The following is a 25416-nucleotide window of genomic DNA, read 5'->3' as shown; positions in this document are numbered from 1 at the left end:
AAAGGAAGAGCTACATGCCTTTATTACACACAGGCTACACACACAATAAAAATCAATCCTACAATGCCATATCTGAAGATTACCTTGAAAGCCATAGACTTAATTTGTAGATTCCAAGTCAGGAGGACTTGCTTCTGCCATTTCTGTGCAGAGCAGACCTCCACTAAAACATTTTGAATACTCAAACACTGAGAAGTTCCCAAGAGAGGCAGGGTTAAAACAACAGGTGCAACCAAATGTCAAAGCCAAGTAAAAGCTTTCATACCAAAAGCAAGTGAACAGTTGCAAGTAAATTTCTAGGAGTAGTTTTTACATTTCATCTTAGGTTCACATTTTTTATGATCTTATTCATCAGAGAAAAGCAAATCAAGTAGCAAATGCAAGTGATTAGACAAGCGTATGTATCCTATACAGGATAAGCACACAGGAATATTTGGTTTAAGAACAGTTATTTTCAATACAGACCAGCCTAGTGAAAATCAGCTATTAATTTAAATAAGACTACCCTACGTATATACTTTCCTTATGCTCAATAAATCAGTTCAAAAAATAATTAAGTAAATTCATATTTTCACTAAATACGCAAATAATTTAGCTTTGCTACTTACAGGACGCTTAATACTACAAAATATTCTTTGCAACCAGGCGCAAGTCTACCCTTTTAAAACCCTACCATTTCTACAATCACTTCCATCAAGAATTATTTCATGTGGGTCTTTGATCACAGAGGATATTATTTTCCTCAAATGTTTTCATTGGTTTCTTAAAAAGACCTTTTTCAAGAATATCCTATGGACTCTGCTTGAACTGTTCCAGCAAACCCATTCCATTACAGTATCTGAAACACTTATAGTTCTTCTCTATACATTGCATACAGTACTGCTTAAAACACACATTAGCTTGTGAGAGTAGAAATTAATACATACCTACGCCCTTGGGAGTTATACCACTGCGATCCTGAGGATTCACTACCCAGTAATAATACTTCAGGGTATGCATGACCAAAAGAACGGTCCCAACCCTCCGGATTGCACCATAGATGTTAACGGTGCCAACGAACTCCGTAGATAAATAAGTATACAGGATCAGCTGAACCTACAACACCCAGTTAGGAGATTCAAAATCATTAAAGGAAAATTAGAACATATCAAGCAACTGCATTCTTAAATTTCATATATGAAAGTTTCTTAAAGGAATAGAATTTCTCAGCATAGTCACAAAACTCTGAAAGCTCTTACTTACTGATGAAAAAAATGATTTTATTTCTAAAACTATAGATTGTTGTGGGTTTTGTTGCTGTTTGTTTTTTAAAGGTGGTGCACATTTAAAAGAACATGAAAGCCCAACATTCACACAATCACAGATAGGTAAGGTTGGAAGGCACCTCTGGAGATCATACAAACTCCCTGCTCAGAATAGGGTCAACTACCCCAAACTGCTCAGGACTGTGCCCAGCTGGGTTTGAAAATGTTCAAAGATGGACACTCCACAACCTCTCTGAGCAACTTGCTCCGGTTTGCTCATCCTCAGAGTAAGAAAGTTGTTTCTTACATTTACGTGGTATTTCTTGTCTTTAAATTTGTGCCCATTGCTTCTCCTCCTTTTCAATGGCCTCCACAAAGAATCTAGATCTGTCTTCCCTCCCCCATTAAGTATTTGGGCACAACAAGATGATCCTGCCTGAGCCTTCTTTTATCCAGGTTGAATAGTCTCGGTTCTCTCAGCCTCTCCTCATGTGTCAGATGCTCCAGTCCCTTAATCTCCTCTGCCTGCTGCTGGCCCCGCTCCAACATGTTTATGTCTCCCTTATACTGGGGAGAGCTCAGAACTGGATGTAGCAGCCCAGATGTGTCATACCAACGTTGAGTAGAGGGGCAAGAGTACTTCCCTCAACCTGCTGGGTACACTCCGCCTAATGAAGCCCAGGATCTTGTTGGCTACCTTGGCCTTATAGGCATGTTGCTGGCTCACATATTGAAAGAAAATATGTACACTCCTATCCTCCTTCACAGATGATCTTACCAATTGTTTCATATGTCTGCAGTTAGAACAATAGCTACCAGAACACTTAGCTACCAGAAATTTCAAGATACTAATAAAATGTTATATTTTGTAGAGCAACATAAAGAAAGGACAAATGAAATATCCAGTACAATTATTGGCAGAGAGGAAATAATTCTTTTGTAAGCTATCTGTAATATTTATGCCACAGTGTTGATTCTTGATAATAGTTCAGCACCTGAAATGAATGACTGTTTTGTATAACCACATTTCATGTTTTTTTTGAAGTTTGACAAAGGATTAACATAAAACTTTGAAATGATCTGTTTAAAAAGCAAAGCAATATTCCTTAAAAAGTGTGAGGGCTTTAAGTCCTCTCCAAGAATAAAGGACTGAAAATGCTGTACTACATCAAAATACACCTTTTAAAGATCTTAAAACAAGAGATAGACTTAAATATAGTAAATTCCAAGCCATGAGTAATCCTACAATTTCTTCCTGAAAAACCAATAACCTACACAAGGTTTTCCATTAATTATTCCCTTGTATATACACTATATCCAGAAATTTTTGAAACTTACTTTTAAACTTGAAACTACTTTTAAAGTAGAATTAATTGGAAAGCTCCAATCCAAACAGTTCACTCACAAAGAGCACAGATTCACTAAAACAGAAGAACTCTTCAGGGACAACATCAGTTTCAACAAAGACTTCAAATTAGACACCCATCATGGTTTCTTTTAAAAATTGCTGTGGTTTGCCTATTAATCCATCCGAATGCTGACTGGGTCAGGAACCCCAGAAGTCACCACACTCTGCTCTGCTGAGTGCTGCAGGTTTCCAAACTGCCTGAATGTTTTGGGAGTTTGCAATACTTGACCACTATATGCAGAAAAGTAGCCTGACAACAGTTTCTATGTAATTTCTGCTGGGAGCCAGGATCTTTAACAGTGGCAGGCAAGCCTTAGTCTCAAAACTTCTGAAGAGATATATCAAAAAGGTACCTTATTCATAAGAATAAACAATTTTACCTGTGCTGGGATATGAATCCATATTGCAGGATTAAGGAGAACATGATCGCACAGCTGTTTCAGCAAGGGCACCCCATTTTGTAAGTTGCTCAGGTATTTTGAAAAGGCAAGGCATAACTCCAGTACGGCTCGTGTAACATGGGCTTTGGAAGACTGTAAAAGAAAATCTGCTTAAGAAAGAACCCTGCAACAGCCTAGGAAGATTATTTCTGCCCCCAAAACCCACAACATTAATGCGAGACATAAAAAAAGTATTGCTTTACCTTTTCCAGACTATATCCTATCACAAGGAAGCCCTTACAGGAAAGCATCTGTTCTTGCATAGCAATGGAGTTCTTCAACAACTCCATGATGAAAGCCAATAACGTAGAACTGAAAAATATAGTATTTTAGATAAGTGTTACCACAATGAGACAAAAAGTATTTTCAAATTAACTCTTCCAACACAAAGATCAGAAATAAAAGTAACGCAATAAGTGCTTAGATCAGAATTTCTAAAACCAAAGATTAAATTTAGATAGCTCTAATTTCTTGCTATTAATTAATGCATTTCTAACTTGAAATTTTGGACTCTGAGATTATAGCAAAATTCTTCTAAAAACACGTTCTTGCAGAAAAGCAACACTGTGTGTGGTTCTCTCTGCTTCATGTTTCAGTTACAGAAGTTCAAGTTCAGAGACAAATGCTATTCCACTTGCTACTGCTTTGCTTTCCAATGAGCAAGTATTTTCACCAGCCAGCTGAAAAACCCTCTCTTGATGGGTTACTTGGCATCTGGATCAAATCCTCAACTCATCACATAGATGTACAAGACTGAGCCATCTCAGAAGAGGTCTTGAGATGTACAAAATGGGCTGAAGGAACATTGTAACCACTCCCTCTTCACAATAGTATGGATGTAGATCATCTTTCAACAGCCATGAAACTACAATTGCAATGAAACAGAACAAATAAACCATGATTCTAAAAAGCAATTCCTTTGCTTTAGTACTACTCTGAGGAACTACACCAGTTTCTGTGCCTGTTCAGAAGTTGGACTGAGTGGAAACAGTGCTGAAACCAGAGGAAAAGCCAGAAGATTTATACGCTCCTAAAGCTCAGCAGTAATGAGTAGTAGAGGAAAGAAAAATGACAGCTCTAGACTGTTTTAGGTTTTACTTCAAATATCAAAATACTATTTCAAGAGCGTTAACAAGTGAGCTGAAAACAGATCACATTTTCATTCTTCTATTCTGCTTTGAAGATCCATCTTCCATAATGTCTGAAGACAAAAAAAAAAAAAAAAAAATCCAAGGAACAACTAAATATAACTGAAAATTTCATCTTTTCAGGGCTTTCTACAGAAGCCCTCCCCAATGGATTTTCTCTGTGACAAGAATCAGCTCAGAAAGAGTTGTCCATAATTCTGTTACACAACAAAACGCGAGGTAGAAAATGAGTGCCTTTTGGTTGTATGAACTGTCAAAGAAAATTCAGTACAAAGTAAACATACTTCACTATATGCTGAACAACAACACTATCTTTTTGTTTTTAGACGGAACTAATTATTCCACAAGTGAATTTAACTTGCTTATTAGAGCAAGAGGTAATTTCATCCACATAAAAAAAGAAACAAAGAACAGAACACAATAACTACAACACACTCACCAAACAGTTGTGTCTACGTGGTCTGATGAATATTGCCTGTAGTCCAATTGTGCAAAGAGAGGGAAAAGTACCTGCACTCCTCCAATAGAGTGCAGGGCACTTTGGATAGAATGTGTTAAGACTGCTTTCACATCCTGACAAAAAAGAAATAAAGATGTCTCTTTGAGAAACTGTTATTAAAAGTTTGTTAGAAATAGTTCAAAATTTCTATACAAAACTGTACTATTGCCAAAAAAAGACATACAGCTACAGCCACCCTAAATGCCCAGTCTGGCTTTAGAGACAATCTGCACTGTAGATACTCAGATGAATATATAGGAGGTAGCTTTCAAACTCTAAAACAAGCATTTAATAATACAGAAACTCTAGAAAATGCTTCTAGCACATTAAAAGAATGATGCATTCAAAGCATAGGGAAGAAAAGAGTATCATATCAACAGGGCAAAGGGCTGGAGATAGGCAATATTTGCAGAGGACCAGAAGTGTGTGACAAATTAGGAAGAAGAATGTTTCTGACAGGTTAACACAGTCTCTTAGTAATACTAAGATTTTTTAGGCTGTAACCTTCATTAAAGAAACATTTTCTTACAACTGATGTGCATCCATATTAATTCAAGAAGCAGATGCCATGTCCACACACCAGTGTGGTAAAGGTCCATCTGACTATACATACAACATTACAAACTGAAGTAGAATTATGAAATAGAGGGAAGATGAGAGAAGATGAGTTATTTTCCTGACTGCAGTTAACACAGATGTTGTAATTCAGATAATGGTCACAGAAAAACATCACGTGGCCTGACAGTATACACAGGCTTGGTAATTTCATCAACTAATATTGAGTCCTCACCACCCACATCGCTTTGGAAACTGAGGTAGTAAAGTGCTCAGCTGTGTTATGAACTGCAAGAGGAAAAGAACTGAGATGACCCAGAGAGAAAAAAAGAAAATACATGTATCAGCAGCTACTGTCCATCTCATCCAAATCCCTGTTAAATTCAATTTTCAGGTTTTCAAAGAGAAATCATCTATATCCTCCAAATCTATGAAAATGTTTATATACCTGCAGCATGAGTGCATGTGGTGAATGAACAAAAATAGAAGGGTTATCCTTAGGGGATGACTCTAGACAGAGCTGTGCATCTGTAGCCCTTGGATTGTACATAAAAGCAATAGCACTGGAGAGTTTGCCATCATACAGCAACAATTTGTGATGTTCATCAAGGAAGAGATCACTTTCTGCCTTGAATTTAAATGTTCCCTGGAATGAGAAGCAGGGTTGAAGAAGAGAAAATAAAAAAAAAATTAGATCATATACATTGAAAATACAGTTTTGAACACAATTATTAACAGAAAATAATATTGTTTCTTAATCAATTCTACAGAATTAAAACTGCAAGATTTCTTTTTTGACCCCTGAGGAGTGACATTGCCAAAATGGTAGATAATGTAGAAGAAATACATTAGCTAAGAAACAGAATGACAGTCAACAATGTTCACTCAGAAGGAACTAATAATTGAGGAACAGACAGAATAGGAACCATCTTTTCTGCGTTTGTTTGTACAGCTGTTGGGGAATAAGTCTTCAATTAGTACCCCTCAGGGCTGTGACAAAACAAATAATAAATCATTGCAACAAAACTAATCTTCAGCACTAACTTCACACATCAAGGAAAACTGACTAGCAAAATCAACTACAAATCTACTTTCCTAAAACAAATACTTAATACTTGATCTAGTTTTCAGCCTCAATGAGGAAGTTAACCTAGCCAGAGAAAGGTGTTGTTATCCCTCTCCCAACCATCAACACAGAAGTTGTGATATGTAAACAAGAACCCGATTAAATAATTGGGTTAATGTTTACTTGTAGTTTGTGAGAAGATACATAGGCTTACAGAACAATTTAATAAAAAGATGAAGTGGTAAAAATATTTTCAGAGGCACAGAGGTGTCACAACATTCTTAAAATCTACCATAAAGAACATTATCAGATTTAAACTTTGGGGGCTTTATAGTCAATTCCACACTACCTTATATCCCAGACCAAGCTGATAAATGGCAAAGATCTGAGCAGCATTGAGAGCCTCACTGAAAAGGTAAACAGATGTCATTTGTCCACAGAACACTCGATTGGCGTCTGCTGTTTCTGAAGAGCCCAGGAAACATTTGTCAAATGTCTGAAAAGGAAATATGGTTTAAATTAAGCTACACAAATAAATTATGAGAATAATATAGGTTATCATTTTTATATTAAAAAAATCTTTTGAGGTCTTAGCAGAAACTAATAGTAAGTTTTTAGATGTATAAGCAGAACCTACTCCCTTACCAAAGAGTTACTACTGACTTTTAATTTTTTTCAAATGCATAAAATAGGGGAGGTTTAGTTAAAGAACAAAATAATACGGTAAAGGACAACTATTTAATCCATCAAAATGATCAACTACACATACTGGTAAACAGAGATTACTTACATCACTGGTGTTGACAAACCATGTTATTTCTCCATAGGATGCCAGTTCCCCATTCACATAACATCGAAGTTCACTATTCTTCCAGCGGTTATAGATGTGCACAATAGTAACCATATACCACTGAACAACAAGAAAATAATTGATAAACTTCTATAGACACTTAATGTAGCTCAATCATTGAAGTGGAGCACACTACACATTCAACAGTTTCTTTGAATTAAATTAAGATTGAAAGTTTTAAGTAAAAAAGACATCATTGTTGAGTTTTCCTGCACAGCTCTATCAAAGGATAACCTATTTTTCCACAAAAAGTAGACACAGATTAAAAGCTTAAAAGATATTTATGGCATAAAACTCAAAAAAAAAAAAATCATGACAACATAGAAACATTTATACTGAAACCACTGTGTAAGTAAGTTCTAAGGTGGATTACACTTAGAATGATGGACTACTGTAAATGTCATTCCAAAGAGCAAGGATGGCTCCAGACTTTAAAGACTTTCAAAGGCTGTACATGTCAAATTGTCACAAACAGAATCCATATTTACAGCAAGGGATTACTGATAAGAAATTCCTGAGGAGGCCTGCTGTCCCACACAAAATGTTTACACCAGTTGCTCCAGAAACATTAGGAGAATTTCTAACTGAAAAGGAAAACATTCTAAACAGAGCATAATACTGCTTAATAGACAAGCAGGTCTTGAACATTAATAATAGAATCAACTCACATTTAAGTTCTTACATTTGATAAGATTGGCAGAGAAAAGTTCCAAATGTAAGGAGAGTATGTTCTGGACAATTTCAATGAACATGAAATGTAACAGATTAATTCAATGAATCTGTTATTTTCCAAACTGTAAAAAGAGCAAACTCCCAGTAATTGCCCTGGTTTGATAAGGAAACCTATATATGGATTAGTAAACATTCTTTCTAAAATAACACTGCGTTTGTCCGCACTAAGTGTCAAGCAATGACCTAAAGATGAGCCTTAGCAAAATACTTGTGGAAAACAAGAGAAAGGCTGGAGACAGGATAAAACACAGTATAAAACACACACAAAAATAGAGTTATCAGAGAAACCAGGCAAGCTTCAAAAATTCATAAAACCTCTTGTAAACTCCATTTTCTAGTTTTTCCTTATACGTATCTTAAGTAAAATTTAAAAGAAATATTAATTAGAACAAAAAATGATTTTGCTCATTCCAGCGTAAATATTCTTCTGCAGAGGGGCAAACCTAATAAATAGAAACACCAGTCCCTCTAGGATACATTTTTAAAGATATATTCTACAAATATAACACCTAGTTACGCACGTACCTAGTTAAACTCCTAGTTACACACATGTAAACACATGCACATTTTTGTAATTCATTAAACATTTTTGAAAGATTTTAGTATTTTTTACTCACCTTTTGTGGCTTGAAATCAAATTTAACACAATGCTGAAAACCTTTTCCCTTTGATTTGATGGATGTTACAATCAAGCAGCCTCCAACAAAGTGAGCAGAATAGCCAAGTCCTTTGTTCGTTCGAAAACTATCAAATTAGAACAAAGTTAGCATTGTACATAGATGGAAATAGAAATCATTGAACAAATAGTAATAATTGGATATCAGAAATATGGTTTTCTGTTAATACGCACCAATATAAGTAAGGCTTATCCTTGTCCACATTTATATTATTTACAGGATCCATTCTTAACCAAGTGTGAAAAGTAAATCCATTCTGGTAGGGCCACTTGGCTATAGGAGGTAAGGCAATAGCCTAAAAAAAGTAAAGTTATTCATGTACATTGTTGAACATCATGATACAAAGAATACACAGTTTAAGACATGCACTACAGACGTGTACACGATGAGTGTGGACTGTTTCTCTAACCAAAAAAAATCTGGCCTAACTTCCATACTTTTTCTGTACACCATTCTTTGTACTCCATTGTTAAATATCGAATTAATTTAAATATTTAAAAATTGGTCTTTATATCTCAAATAAGACTATCAATAGTAACCATGCTTTAAAATTTAAATGCTTCAGTGGAATCATTACAACATAAAAACTCCTCAAAATGTAAATTCAAGATTTGTTTTTGTGGTAGCCTATCAGAATAAACATATTTATGAACTTATTTTCACATAGCGTTGGCAGTCAGGAAAATAATTACGAAAAGAAGTTGGCAAGAAAAAAAAAAAAGAGAAGCATTTATGATTTTATATAAGAATTTATTTATCAACAGATTCTTATCTTCCTTGAAATTCACATCCAGACAGCCTTCCAGTTAGAATGTGAGAGTCCTATAAATTTCCTTAAAAGAAAGGTGATACAATCCCCAGCCAAAATCCCGATATCAAGCACTGTATAAACAGTAGCTTAAAAGCTCCCAAGTTGTAAACTGCATAGGTGGGCCCTTTGTTTCAAACAGTTAAGCTTTATTGTTTTTTTTTTTGGTTTTTTTTTTTAAAAACATTACCATCAACTTTCTTGCAACACACACTACAACTAAGACTGCCATAAACTCTGATCAAAGATGCTGTCCAGATAATCAATGCCAATGAACAAAAAACAAAGAACTTGAGTGTCATCAAACTCCCATGCTCCATTCGGCTATCCTTGACCAAATAAAATGCAATAAATCCTTCACTACATACCAGCTAATTAATCAAATTGCACGTTTTTGAGGCCGACTTTTGGGTACTGGTAGTACTATCATTTCATTTAAATCACAATGGATTTTGGAGTATTTTATTCAATACTTAATATCTAAGACTTCTCGATTTAAAAATAAATGACAATATTGACATTGGAGTTATTGAAGCACCCCAATATAGTTCAGGCATTTAACAAAATTATCAGAAATTAAATGCAAGAATAGTACATTAACAGCCAAAACAAACAGAAACATGTCAATTGCCAAATTCCATTGTATGTGAAATATACGAAGTGCCATCTTTCAGTAGTATTCAACCTATACTATCTAAGATCCACATCTTCTCAGAGAATTATTATGCACAGCACATAATTCATGTTATCTGATTGCTAGAAAAATAACAAATGGCACAAGTATGGCCATATTTTTCTGTGGCTTCACTAGTGAAGGTTCCTAGATGTAAGGCATTCCCCACACATACTGGATACTAACACAAGCACCATTACCACAGAAACATATCAATAAGCAAGCAGATTCCCCAGATTCTCCTTGCAACAAGATATAACTAAACTACTCAAGGCAGGTGAAAAAAACTCATCTATATCTATTCTTTATGTAACACTATTTGTCCTTCCATAGTGAAAATGCACTTTAGTTATAAGCATCATTTAGTTCAGTATGAAGTAGGTGTCAGGCAGAGAAAAAAAGTTCTGTTGAGTCTACCTCTATGACAAAGAGGGATGAGCCAAAAGGACAGGAATATAAACAACCAATGTTAGTAACAGAAAAACAAATGAAAAAAATACTTCAAATATCTACATACTGCAGCACTTTTTCCTGGAAAGTTGAAGAAGGCATCAGGTCCGTATTTCTGAGGCATGTGTTTTAACACAGACAACAACTTCCCAGCGTGTGGTGGCTGACAAAAAGAATTATTACATTTGTAAATAAATGAAACACACCAATAAGACTATACACACACACACACACAAAGACACATTTTAAAGCTTTGCTCATGGTTAAATAATACTCTGCTACAACATGTAGCATTTTCAATAAACAACATTAAGAGAGAGTCATGGATTCCTTCACACAGTACACAGTAGGTGCACTGAAATGTACTTAATTGCGTAACTAAATTAAGGACTTGAAGTCCATAGCCACTGTCATCCAGCGTAGGCTAAAATGACCCTGAACGTTGGATACTACCTCTGCCTGCTGATGCCCGTCAGCATTACTGTTTGGGTGGATTTGCAGTGAGCCAAAGTAAATTAACTGATCCAGATGAAAACTTGTTGGGTTAAAAAAAAAAAAAAAAAAAAAAAAAGCAATTCTCAAACCAGTCTTAGATTATGGTTGCAGGAAACCTGTGCCAGCACATGAGAGATGTGGAAAAGCTCGCAAGAGGGAGAAGGGAGAAATCAGCAGGCAGGTTTATTTTCATCAGGATTACAGTGACATACCAGATTAAAGAGACTGTAGTTAGCTATATCCCTTCATATAAATTCATGGACAGATATAAGTCTCAAGCACCTAAACTGACCGCTCAGTGTGAATATTTAATGCTTCCCCACCAAAACCCTAATTCTGCATTAATGTCATTGTAATACTCAGCAATTATAAACTCCAAATGTGAGTTAACAACAGAAATCCAGCAAATAGTGGTCAAACTGGCAGAATACTTCTGCGTTTTCTTTTACCACTCCCTAGCTTTCCAGTAGATCTATTTCCAAACTACAATTTTACTTTTCCAATCTTTTTCTGAGCGCCCTTTTTCCCTTCTTGTAAGCAGCCACTCTGAAAATAAAGCACTGGATGATCCATTACAAGTATCTCAAATGTACCAAAATTATAGTCAGATAAACTGCTTCATAAATCTGAATTAAAAAATTGAAGAGGAAACACTGAGATCTGTTTAGATGTCCTCAGCACCACAGAATTCAACCAGGTAATTTTTGTTGTAGCCAAATACTTTGTATCTTTACAGCACTGCTGATTTTAAGATTTATGGAGTTGTGCAACTCCATAGCAATGCAACTATGGTGTTTTTCTCTTCCCTTCCTCTATATTTAGTCTTTAATAAAGAAAGGGAAATTAAATGCAAATAGCAGAGAGCCAGGAAATGAAAAAGTTAATGTTACAAAAGACAACTTTAATTCAGCTACAGTTAAATATAATCTGTACGTTCAATTATTAAATTTAAACCCTATATAGAGTGTCTTATGTGAACCAGTTATTTCAAGAGCTCCTTTCGAAATCTGTTGTTTGTGCATCCACGCTTTTATATTAAATATATTTTAATTATTTGAAGGCAACAAAAACACTGAGATGCCTTTTGCCTACACTAGGCAAGGTATTTAGAGATAACAGGAGTGGAATTAAAAGTCCAAGAAGGTAAACCACTGTTAAAATTCCAGCAAAACAACAATTTGAGGGTTAAAGAAAACATATCTGGTGGTCTCCACAAGAAAAGAATCTTTAGGGAAGAAGGCTCTCAAAAGTAAGAGTGGACCCTCTTCTTCCTTTCTAGATCACACAAAACTATGAGTTTTCAGCTAGCACTTATTTCCTTCATTTTAATTTTTGATATAAATTCTCATGTTGCTGACTAAATAAAACTCTCCAGCCTTCAGGTAAAGATAAACAACGTGAAAATAAGAACACATTAATGTGCATATGTATGCAATTTATTTTTTTCTTTTATATTAAAAAAAATATTTTTTTCCTTCAATTTCACATAACTGAAGCTATAAAAGTAAAAACACGTGCATAAAAACACATGCGTAGTATTGCTATATTATTCCCAGGTGTTCAAGAAGACCAATCCAGTCAATATATCCAAAATCTAAACTTAATTTCATCACTGTTCTACTCTACATGCGTTAATTGCTTTCAAGTAAAAATAGATTCCATTGATATAACAGCAGCAGGCATCCTTTATTTCCTGGTATATTTTAAAAATACGTATTTTAAGGTTATCACACAGTCTCTTAAGTTGGAAACATTACAAAAAAACACCAACAACACTACAAAAATATTGGTTTCAGGTTTGTTTTCTTTTACCCATCTCCCTTTTTCTCCTTGAAGTTTGCTGAAGAATAACTTGAGCTCTCGAACCGTCAAGTTATAGCTAGCCAACACACCCAGCATATCCACTAAGAGATCTGAAAGGAGAACAATATAATAATACTTAATAAAATGCAGTGTCAAATTTCTATCACTTCATTAATAAGTAAGTGTTCCCATGAGATTTTACGTAAAAGGAACACAATTTGACTCATATACTAGGTGAAGCTGTACCTGCAATCATGTTGTCAGCTCTATCAATCCTCTTGAGTACTTGTTCAACCAGCCCCACTTCCGTGCATGCCTGTAGATTGCGTATACTTTTCTTCAGGATTGCTGTGAACATGCTCCACACCTCGGCCTGGCAGGTGACGTCACATTTATCCAACAGTTCTACCATGCAGGTAATGCCATCTTTTTCTTGAATAATAAAGTTCATTTCCAGGTCAAAATCGCCCCCAACAAGCTTTCAGACAAAAGATTAAAAAATACATATATCAAAACACCATTCCACATTTAATTATTCAGTTACTATCTTCTTGCAGTTATTCCATCTGCAAGGAGAAAACTATCAAACACAAGCTGAAAAGCAAAACGAGATCGACGTCAATCTATCAAGTCTTATTCTTCCTGTTTCAACTTCCACTTCAAGATCTAACAAAGGTGTCAGCTACTACAAGACAATTGCTGCAAAAGAACTTTTGGGTAGTTTAAGATATGGATGTCCGGAGCTGCCGCACACAGGTGTGAAGTGAACAGATCAATGGAAGGTTCCAAGGCAGGTGAGAGAGCAAGGTCAACTAAGATACCTTAAATGGCCTAGAGTGGCCCTAAAAGCTTCCCTGTGGATGTGCTTAATACTCCTCAAATAAGGCAATTCTAGCCCAAAGAAGAAATATTGCTGCTTACAAATGTTTAAGAGTCATTCTTGAGATACTGAATAAGGCTGGTACGGTATTACTTGCCAATTTCATTAGTCACAGGTATGAAAAGGAAGTAAAGGCTTGCTCTACTTGGATGAAAGTGAAACTGCAGCACTGTTTGAAACCTTTGATTATGCTCAGGTGCTTAAATCCTGTACTATTTCAGGTCTCCTAGATGCAGGTTTTGTTTAAACATGCACCTAGTAACTAATCGCATGTGCCAGGAAAGGGTGTGGGACAGGGACGGGGGAATGAATAACTAACCTACTTCATTCTGGGGTTTGTACTCAATAAAATAACCTCTACCCCCAATCCCCACATTTCTATAACTTTTCTTGGACATTGGAACTATATTAAACTTTAAAATGTGCCATACTTGCTTATGACATAACCTACAAATAAGAATTCAAGTAGGGTTGACCCAAATATCAGCTTCTTCTCAGTTCTACAAGACTACCTAATAAAAGACATTATTTCTGCCACATGTATTGTTCCTTCCACAAGCTTTGTTCTTTAACAGCTTCAATAGTGTCACTCACCAAAATCATACCATGTCAAAACTGCCCCAAAAATACATACAGTAAGTTGCTTCTGTATTAGCTCCTACACCTTCTCTCAGCTGAGCAGGATCTGAAGATAAACTTACTCAACGAAATAGAATATATGCTCTTCATTAACTACTGAAATTACCATACATTTTCCTCAAGTGTCTAAATCTTGTCACTTTGAAGAAGCAATCTTTGGTCTTCTGGGCATAAATCGGTACTGCCAAGCACCACAAGGAACAGAAAAACTTCCTGGTTTTATGACAGAATAGACAATGTCTCATGGTAACAATTTCTAAATAGTAATTTACACTTTTCCATTTTCTCCTCTCTTGGTCATGAAAAGTAATTATGCAATTTACTATCAGATGTTTCCTTAATATCTAGGGAAATCGCAGGAAGCGAACAGGGAGACTTAAATTATATTCCCAGCTTCTCTATATCAACTCTCCCTGTCAACTCACTCAAACAAATCTATCACGTCATTATCCCCAAGCCTGTTTTCCCCTTCCTTAAGATGGAGCAGAGGCCTACCTCAAGAAAGCACCATAAGGTAGAATTAAAGAGTAAGTGAAAATGCTGAGCATTGATTAATTCGGTTAACTGCTGGATTTATGCAGAAGCATTACAAAACAGATGCCAAGAAAAAGGTACACACCCCTTCAAAAGCTGAACAAAATGTTGGAAAACAAAATACGAGTAATGCTTTGTTTTACATTCGATGTATCACCCTCTACAAAACTGGGGTATTCCTCAAGAAGCCAGTCTTTGTCACCATCAAGTTGAGAAACAAAGCAAACACTGCACTGTGTGTGCAAACAGAACAGCTCAAAGTTGAATTCAAGCCAAAAAACACCTGCTAATTCTGGACAAGAAATTCAACTCTTTATGCGCTTGGTTTTAACTAACCATCCAACCATCAATTATCACTCCCAAACCCTATACGACTACTAGAGGTGACCTTACCTTCACCCTTTAGTCTACACCACCAATCTTTCATTTTTGGCTAGATACACTATTATCGGTAACCACCCATCCAGGAAGCTGTCAAATTAGGTTTCCAATCTAATCTGCAAAAATAAGCATTTCAGCAAGTCCATTCTAGCAATAATCTGCTATGGTAGAAATAATTACTATTTTAACAGTTCCTTTAAGGGAAAACGAGGAGGAAAAAAATGATGGAGAAAGCAATATACTGAAGGCACCGTGCGGTTGATGTACTATATGTATGCATACCCATTAGATACACATAAGCACACACACACCACAGTATGTCATATTAACCCTTTCTAATGGTGATTTGAAACTGATCAACCTTCAAAACACAAATTTGTTTCCAATGACAGGGATCATAATCCAGGTCCATGCATTGGCTAGTTATTATCTGAGCTGCAGTAATGGCTGTGCACAGCAAAATGTAATCTTCCCAAATGTCACAGTAAGTTATGAATATCTGAGCAGCTTAATGCACCTTACTAGCCATGAAGTGTGAGAATGTAATCTTATTACCTTTTTTATGGTTGTATTTTTTTGAATAATGTAGCCTTTGAACTGATGTATAGTCTTTCCTTGCACTTTAGCATGATTTGGTCTCTAATGTCGCACAGTACATTTTTCAAAATTCTCCAATTCAACGTATTTTAAGTCTTATGCTGAGCTGCATAAACAATCTTTATAGCAACCTACCGGGTGGCATAACGTTTTCTTCCTTTGGCATGCAGAATTAAGTGTAAGCTTATAGCAATGGTTTTAAAGTGCAACTTTCAAAGTATTCAAATACATCTTCACAAATTTTACATTTTGCCATTTATATTTACCTTGAAAATCTGCAGCTACTGGTTTAGTTAATATATATTTTTAGTACAATGTTTCTACATTTGGCTGGCTGAAAGCAGGAAGAACACAGCCATTGTCAGCGACACACTCAAATAATGTTTTTTCCCCTTAACTTTAAGAACCGAACAAATGAGAAGTCAACATAATTACATTAATTCTAGAGTGTATTTTTAAAAAATGGATCATTTCTAAGTAGAAAAAAAAAATGAACATCAGACCTCTCTTTGCCATGAACCTTTCATTTAACCTAAAGTAGGAGAAGTCATCTTAAATATAAGAGAGATGGTGCACCCTATGGATGAGCAAATTCCAAACTCGAGTATGCAGAAAATTACTCAATAAATACAAACTCCACTTTCCTCAAATATCATGATCTAGATTATGAATCCTATGTCAAGTCATTTTTAAATACTAAATATTTCAAAAGCTTGTAAGAAAATATTTCAATGCACCGTAACAGGAAAAGAAAAAATAAAAATACACGTCTGAGACCACAATCAGCATTTATTTGTGAAAATCCAAATTATTTATACTTGGGAGAACTACGGAGTTGGATTTCCAGAGTTTTACGTCAAACCTTCAAAGGCTTTACACTTCTATAGAACTTCCTCCTCCGCCTGGTTACTAAATAACCTACACAGAAAGACAAGTTTCTTTGCTCCCTGAAGTCATGTAGTAAAGAACTATTCACCATGCAAATTATGACCTCGTTTTTTTTCCTCTCAGAGTTCATTTCATAATCTCAAAATTGCGTCTTACGTGTATCAAGATAACAGATACAGACAATGCCTATCCCATGCAAAAAAAAAAAAAAGTCAATCAAATAGCAAACCAATTCTATCTCAAAGGAAATTTTCAAGTTTATGCTTAGCCACAAAGCTGGATGCACAAAGCTAACGACTGAAATCTATTCAAGTAAGGTCCTTACACAAGCTAAACTTTAAGAAAAATGTGATGAAGCTAAACCAGCAGCTATGTGAACACTTAAGCATTTGATACACACCTTTCATTTTCTTTCTATTTACAAAAGAGCTATGTTACGCAAAACAGTCCTGTTCTTACTGCCATTTTAATCAGTTGACTCATGGTTAACAAACATACAAACAACATTTTTCAACCCTCAACGATGAAACCTGAAGCCAACTTCTGGAGAATACAAACCCAAAGAAGATGGATTCATGTTAGCCGTTATGCTTACAATTAACAGCAACTAGCAATGCAATATTCGTTGCCTATATTTACTCTCGTCTCCCACCAAAGCAGAAACCCACAGACTGGTCTCCACACCTTTGCACATGTTCAGGAACTCAAAGCAAATGTATGTATCATCAGAAAGACTTGCCAAAGATCTGGGAAGTATAAGAACTACAGTATCTTAAGGGCAAGGATCTCACAGCATCATGAGTGATCCCAAGCCAGTCAAATCCCTTGGGAACACAAAGGAACAAAGTCAGTACTGTTGGTACACATCCTGGGTGTGATAAAAAGATTGTTCTGATTTGGAAGTGCCTGTACAGACCAGAAGCTGCAGCTGGGGAAATAACTCTAACATGTTATCATGGCTAGCAATCCATTCTCTGTCCCTCACCTTGCATTTTTTCATGTGATCTTTGTTATTGCAACACTTGGAGGCGAGAGCATACTAAAACATGAGTAAGATGCTAAGAGAAGGTTTGTTCTCAAAGTCTGCTGACAGTTCGGATAATCATATCAAACAGTGGCACTGGCATCAATGTCAAGTCAGAGATCGTGGCAAAGAGGGCTCACACCCAGAGAGGTTACAGAGAGGCAAGGAAGGCAATGAGAAAGCCTGGATGTCAACTTTTCTTTCTTCAGTGTCTTGCCACTATACCAACAATAATGCAATCAAACTAGAGCAAATACAAAGAACTGTGGGGAAGATCCTCTCATGAAAGGCAAGGTCATCACCTTCCAGTAAGATGCAGAAGATTTAAAGCCATTTGCTACCCATAGCAGTAGCTCAAAGTTGAAAGTAACATGAGACTATGAATCTGCAAGTGAACGGCAACTTTCTGATCCAACACAACCCAAGTCACACTCCAAAAAATGAAATACGGGTAGTAGCTACCTCCCCTACTTTCTGAAGGAAAAAGGATGGGCGGGGGGGTGGGGGGGGGTGTGACATTTTTTAAGTTTTCTTATTAATTATATGCTTTTTCTCACCGTTGCCAAGTTCCTAACAAAGCCTACACCTTCATTTACCTGGCAAATAAGAAAGGTCCATTTTAAAACAGGTACATCAGTAGTGGCATTGCACAACAGTATTGTACCCACCCAAACCCAGATGTTTTATATGATTCAGTACTGCTAGTAACTATGATCAAACCTGGATCATTCAGGAAAAATCATCCCCATTGCTTCCCTTTGTGGTGATTTATGACAAATGTTCTGTATTAAACAGAATTTCACCTCTTTCTCCCCTCTGGGAAGTGACCTAAAAGTAAATTTAACAAGTGCACACATGGTGTTAAGAGTCTACTACTGCCACCTAATGTTGGACTAGAAACCGTTAAACCAGCACTAGTCTTTTTTTGGCTTTTTTTTTTTTAAAAAAGAGAATCTCTGCACAGTATAATTTCTTCCTCCCCAACACAGCTTTATATCAGCAGCCCATACCTCATGCTCTGCCACAAAGAAGAAAACTGTATTTCTAGTAAATGAGACTGGATAAGATTTCAAACTAGCAGAAAAGTTGACATTAAAATCACTCTATCAGCTGAAATAGATGGAAAAAAGTATAATTCTAGTCCCCGTAGATGCAACACATCTGAAGCACCTTTCTGGTGGTGATGCTTACCTATGGGGTTCTCCTTGCCAAAGAAGGGAGGAAAGTTCTAAAAGGTAACAGGGCTGCCAACAATGATGCTGTTTACTACAGCTAATAATAATGCATTTTCATTCCGCTCGCAAGCATTTTTATGTCAAAGTAGTCCTCTAATATCAGTTCCTAGTGTGCAGCTGAAACCCAAGGCAAGCAGAACAGAGCAAGGATGAATTAGTTCTATACAGTATTTTCAAACGTGAATGAAATTCAAATTTTAGTTTTTGGTACTTAAATCTACTTTAAAGTACACAGCCAAGAATGAAATTCAATCTCTCTCTCAGACCATGGACTGATTGCTAATTGCTTCACTTACAAAGCGATCAGTTACATTTCCTCCTACAAAAACAGGTTCCCTCAAGAAATCCATATTTATTTTATCATTTTGATATCCATTCATTTAAAAAAAAAAAAAAAAAGTTACAGCAACTTGTAACATCATGCTTCTCTCTCTCTCCTAGAAATTCAACAACCGATTCCAAAATGCAAGTCAGAGACAAGTCCAGTACCACAAATTCTAACCTCCTCCCAATCTGTACAGACCCACCTCAAGGCAGGACAGCAGATACAGCAAGGATTGCCAACAACAGAACACAAAACACTAGTCCTGAGGGCCCAGAAATCCACACTCTGGCACAGCAGGCTCAGCCAGCACATCTAGGGGCCATTTGACAGGTGTAGCTACAGCCAATCTTTATCATTTCGGAGAATAAAGCAGGACAGGGTACAAAAGCAATGCTCAACGGGCTTTTGTTCAATGCAGAACCCAGAGGGCAGCAGCCCTTTGCACCTGAGGAGGCTGTGCTACTGTAAGCTTTAACTTGAATTCCTGAAGAAACAAAAGGTTACCCAGCTGATATCTTGCACATCAACTTCAAGACAAAGCTGACTTGCAGTACACTCCAAACAGCGGCTAAAACATTTACAAAACCTGTCAGCTTCCTGAGTTTGGTTTGTATTATAGATCTCAAAATATATTAGCATAGATATAGACTATATCTAAATCCACCTGAAACTCACATCTTTCCCATTTCTGTATTAATAGCATTATATTCTGCCTCTGTTTTAATTAACTCTTTTCCCCAGTGCATCTCAACCTGTGATAGCGTTTAAGATATGCAAGAAAGATATGACTCCAGGAGATGGTTTAATAATATGCAAATTCGTAGCTCCATACAGGAAATGAAATATCCTAAATTTTACATCACATCAGATTCATATATGGATTGAAAGCAAATAAATCATTTAAACCATGATACAGAGAACCTTTTTAAATTTGCATTTATCTACAGTAAATACTGCCATGTTCTTTAATAGCTTGCTAGTGCAATCTTAGCAAACTAATGATTTATGGTTGTGACATTTTAAAAATCAGAAATCTGTCATTTTATGACAGCCAGTAGAAAGTCGGCTCAAGTTACAATACTCTGAATTTAAACTCAAAGACATGAAACGCAGACAGCAAAGCACCGTACCATGCCATTCATTTCATTATCCCAGCACTTGCCTTCCTACCCACATTTCTAAAAGTTACCTAGCATTTTTATCTGAATTTAGGAGAAAAACAAAAAACTGATTTTTTCAGGATCCAGACACATAACTTCGCATCCAGTACTTAACTGTTTGTCAAATCTAGAAATATCATCCATCAGCAAACAAAACCAATCTGCTGTTTGCTTAGAGAAAAGGACTAAACTGTACATCAGTCATCAAGCTGTGCTGGGCTGCATCCTGTCCTGTCTTAATCAAGGAAGCAGCCCAGAAGTTAGCATTAGCAATATGATTTGAATCAACAAGTCTGGAGTGGAGAACAAACGTTGTAGTCTGGATGACTTTACAGAAAAAACCCTGCTTGTGCCTACCTCCATCAGTTACGGCATTCACGTTCTACATTGAGCATGTGCCCATAAACTGAACATTATGCCCATAGCCCAGATAAGAAAAAACAGAACAATGGCAAAGTTGATGGGTACATTTCAATCAAACTTTTAAACCACGTAAATTAATATGCAGAAGGCCTTACTCAATTTCTTTATGCAAGATTTGAACTGTACACTTGAAAGCACATAGGTCAACTTTCCTCTTACATTTAGGCTCCTTTATCCTTTAACACACTGCAGATCTTGGTTGTTCTAAAACAGTGGTAAAAGGAAAACTTTGTCAGGTAGTCTGAATTAAACATTTGCTTAGAATGTATTTTTGAAGTGTGAAAAAATAAAATGATGTCTTTCAGAGCAGGCAAAAGGAAAGCTGTATATTCATGTCACCACCCACTGTACTCCAGTCAGGTCTTGTATATAGCAAGGTCACTGGGCATGTTTCGATGGGAGAAAAGAAATGAAGGCCATATGTCCCCGGGCTTACTATTCCACAGCAAATACATAATTTGACTTCCTCTGAGTTGAATAATCACCAGTCACCTAGATCAGTGGTCTCCAAAGTTGGGTGCATGCACCCCAAGGGCAGTGCACGATGGTTCTTCGGGGTGCAGGAAGTATTTTTTGCATCATTAGCAAATGAAGTCATAAAAACGTAAAAACACTATTTTCATCTCACTTCTTTTAGTTTCTATTTTTGTGCGTTTTATAACGCATCTAATATATTAGTAGAGCAAAACATAAAAATATTTTATAAATACACACATGCACAAGGGCTGCATGCTCAAGGTAGGCTGCATGATCAGAAAAGCTTGGATACTGCTGCCCCAGGCAGAGAACAGAAACTATACCCTGATATTTTCTACAGAAACAACACATCTGCCTGGTATTTTACAGGGGATCATGCCAGTAGGAGCAAGAAGCCACCACTCTAGCTACAGAACCTGTCCTGCAAGCCTCAGACAAGCAACCCTTCACATAACTTTTCATTGAAACAGTGACTAATTCTTCATACTTGCAAAGTCCTTCACTAAAAACAGTGTAACAATGGAACGCTGGAGTTAAACAAAGTCATGAGCTTATTCTAGGAAACATGCGTGAATGAGTTTTGCAAGCTCATAGAGACACAGGGATAGCAAGTAGGGGGTGAAAGGCCAAAGGAACAAAGGAAATCAAGGAAAACGAGCAAAACAGAAGATGTTCCAAACACAGGATTACAGAGAATAGCAAAAAATAACTTTACGAGCGGAAAAAAAAACAAACACTGAAGCTCAAAAAGCCAAAAGAGAACACAGGATGAAGTGAGCAATCAGTTTACTTTTAAAGCTGACAGGTTTTATCAGATTTAGCAACAGTAATGCTTAGTATTTCCTCTCCTACTGTAAGTCACAGCCCTCATATAGCACATGCTAGAAGCAAATGTGATGGCAGTGGAGGAGCTGGCACGCATTTCATAGCTCAACAGATCAACTGCAGGAAATTTCAGCACAACTAAAGGCACCAAATTACACAGAAACCAAGAACCCAGCACATCTGTTTCTGTCATTTGTGATAACACCTTGATCCAAAGCAGCTGGAAAACAGCACTCCTGCCTTCTCAGAACTGGCCAAGATGGTCTGCCACAGCTAAAGCAGAGATTGGTAAGAGTTTGGGTGTAAGAAAGTTGGAATTTCACAGCAAAGAGAAACAAAGCCATCATGGATTCAGATATCTAGGTTGTCAATTTAGGCAGGTCAAGAATCCTCAGGTCTCCAGGGCAGTAACAGTAATTGCAAGTGAGAACACTTAAGTTTCCCTGTTGCCTTTTTTTAAAAACTTACTATGGTTGTGATCAACATGGGAGAACCACGCAGATGACCCTGGCTGGAACAGAAGGCTGCCCACAGCAGTAACTGGCCAACACTTACTCTTACCAAAAAGCGACTTCCCCTCTCTAAAAATATGACACTACTGCTGTGTTTAGAGAAGGGGAAAAAAAAGTCATTGTATTACTGTTTTAATGCACTTAACTGTAAGTATATTAAAGAAGTAAAGCACAGAATTCAAGTAGGATATTAAAAGGATTAACAGATATTCATTTTCTTACCAAACAATGAACCAGAAATACTTGAGCAAGCTCAAAGACCTACCAACAGTGCTGTTGCTCACTTCCTCTATTTGATTTAAGCCTTGCCCATTCACAAGAAGTTCAGCCAGCACATCTGTACTGCTCACGGGGGTGATATCCAGATATCCGACTATCCTTGGATAACCTCTGTCCACCCGGGTTTTTGTAACAGCATGAGTGCCATGGACAAAGTGGTAATTTCTACTAACGATATCAGAAGGAGGAAAAGTTCACTTGGTGAAAATAGACACATTAATAAAGCCTCCATTAAGAAGACCAGCCTTTTTTTTTTTCCCCTTTCAACAGCAATACTAAAAGCAAGGAATGAAATAAGACTCCATCACTTAAGTTTTGTTAAATTTTTTGGCTTTTTCTTCCCCCAGTTTGCCACATCACTGCTGTTTGCTTCTGTTTTTTTCCCCTGATACAGAAGCTCCTACTATTACCCAAGACTCTTCCTCTCAACTCCACTTGTCTCTGTCCCTTTTCTCACTATACAGGCATTGACTGAATGGAGATTTTCTTCAAGGAATAGTTATAACAGTAAATAAAGAAATAAATAAAAGATACAAGACAAGCTATTAATGATGCATATACGTCATCACTATTATTGCCTAAAAATACACCCTCCTGTTTTTCCACTTAAAATCTCTCCACTCCTCTCCTGCTAAGTGCTTCTCCAAATGACCTTCAGCAGTTCCGCTGATCACCCTGTACACCAATTCTTTTCCCACTCCCACAGACAAAGGCATTCTCACTTAGCTGTACAACACCTGCCTTGTCTTTGGCTGAGCAGCTGTACCCAGCCAGTTCACACCCTACATTTCCCATTCCTCTAGGAGCTACATTTGAAATTAGACCTAAGATGATGGCATCCTCAATTTTTAGAATTGTAAACAATTTATTATTATTATTTTTTTTATTTTTAGGTGTTCAAACACCACTAACAGAAACCAATAGATATTCTCCAGAAAACCTGGCAGGAACCTCTCACATCCTGTGACCAACTACAGCTTAGACTGAAGGAGAGCAACAACTAGTTTTGTGAGACAAAAGGGTTTTGAATTACACTTTGAAACAAGCACCTAGCCAGTAAAGGCAGCATTTTTTAAAGCTTGACTTCTGATACTTTTAACTTAAAAAAAAAAAAAATCACCAGATTTATCAAAAAATCTGACAAAAACCACAACACTAATGGAGTTATTAATCTCAGCGTTCCTTCACCAACACCATCATACCATGTATTTGGACTTCCAAGGCGAAAAGGCTTTTCCTGGAATTACTACAATCAAAAGGATTTAAGAATGCAGAAATATCTTCCACATACAAATCTGTGAATGAAAACTGAATTATTATCCACAAATGATAGTATACATAACCTGAAAAAGGCTATATCCAAATCATGTAGGAGTATGTGAAATGGTGTTTCTTAAAATGTCATTTTCCCTGCAAAAAGTGTGATTAACTGAACAGTAAATCTTGCTTCAGTGAGATGGCGAAGGAAAGAACATCTGCCACTAAGAAAAGCTACTCAGCTTGAACACAAATGAAGTGCCATTATAAAAGGAGAGGTTAATGCTATGAAAACAAACACTATAATCTTTTTAGGAAAACCTGTTTTAATCCATATCCAAATATTTTTTTCTTTAACTACAGAATTTCTTTGTAAATAATATAAGACTTCAGTATTTTTAATCTAAGCACATAGAAAAACATCTTCAGCTTGTAAGGAATTCATGTTGATTTAAAGACTAAATCTGGAGATTTATTGAAGCCTCTAACAGAGAAGCTGTTTTGTTTTCTTTCCTTCTGCTGGCACATTCTCTCTAAAGTTTTGCCAACTAAATTCATTACAATATGAAGATCACATGCACTCCTCAATGCTTATCAAATCAAGCTTAGTCACAATGTTTTCCTGTGGCTTCCCACACACACAAATGTTTACTTCTAAGAGAAAGAGGTTTTTCAGTACAACAAGAGAAAAAGCAAATACCACAAAAATCATGAAGCAAGAAACTGAAACAAGCTGAGTTTCTGACTGCTACCAACTACTGGCTGCCGTAGCAGAAACACTGGTGTGGACATGTATAATTTCGTGTAGTTCACCAAGCTTTCCAAGCAGAAAGACAACTTTGAAGTGGTAGCTGTAACTTCATGAGATTAAGTTATCAAAGTCGCACCAACTTTTCTATATGCTAAGCTTCTGTTTTTTTCCCCACCACAGATGAAGACAAATGGCATTGTTGCAGAACTCCAGAGTTGTTAGAGCACACCCATTTCTGTGAGAGGCCTACCCAAACCCTGGCGTTTCTTTCTTTCACACCACATCCTGCAACGAAGAATACAGCTCACGGTATTCGTAGTTGTTCACTCCTCTATTTCTGCACAGAAAATACATGTTAAGAAAATAATTATTTGATCACTA

At 36.6% G+C, this 25416-nt stretch overlaps 1 protein-coding gene across 4 annotated transcripts in view; it reads right to left on the bottom strand.

The window, feature by feature from the left end:
- Window positions 1–25416, bottom strand: part of LRBA (LPS responsive beige-like anchor protein) — a 390603-nt gene that overhangs the window by 340393 nt on the left and 24794 nt on the right. For all 4 annotated transcript variants that reach the window (XM_082758982.1, XM_082758979.1, XM_082758981.1 and 1 more), the window contains exons 3-14: window positions 13095–13326; window positions 12858–12958; window positions 10618–10713; window positions 8793–8914; window positions 8560–8686; window positions 7151–7270; window positions 6710–6856; window positions 5743–5940; window positions 4680–4813; window positions 3296–3404; window positions 3033–3185; window positions 927–1095 (exon numbers count right to left, since the gene is read on the bottom strand). In XM_082758982.1, the coding sequence (XP_082615108.1) occupies window positions 927–1095; window positions 3033–3185; window positions 3296–3404; window positions 4680–4813; window positions 5743–5940; window positions 6710–6856; window positions 7151–7270; window positions 8560–8686; window positions 8793–8914; window positions 10618–10713; window positions 12858–12958; window positions 13095–13326 (1708 nt within the window). The remainder of the gene's footprint in view (window positions 1–926; window positions 1096–3032; window positions 3186–3295; window positions 3405–4679; window positions 4814–5742; window positions 5941–6709; window positions 6857–7150; window positions 7271–8559; window positions 8687–8792; window positions 8915–10617; window positions 10714–12857; window positions 12959–13094; window positions 13327–25416) is intronic.

Source organism: Aythya marila (genome assembly GCF_965140915.1).
Source record: "Aythya marila genome assembly, chromosome: 4".
NCBI classification, from domain to species: Eukaryota; Metazoa; Chordata; class Aves; order Anseriformes; family Anatidae; genus Aythya; species Aythya marila.
Note: the sequence above shows the minus strand (reverse complement) of the source record. Positions and strands in the feature narration are given on the sequence as shown.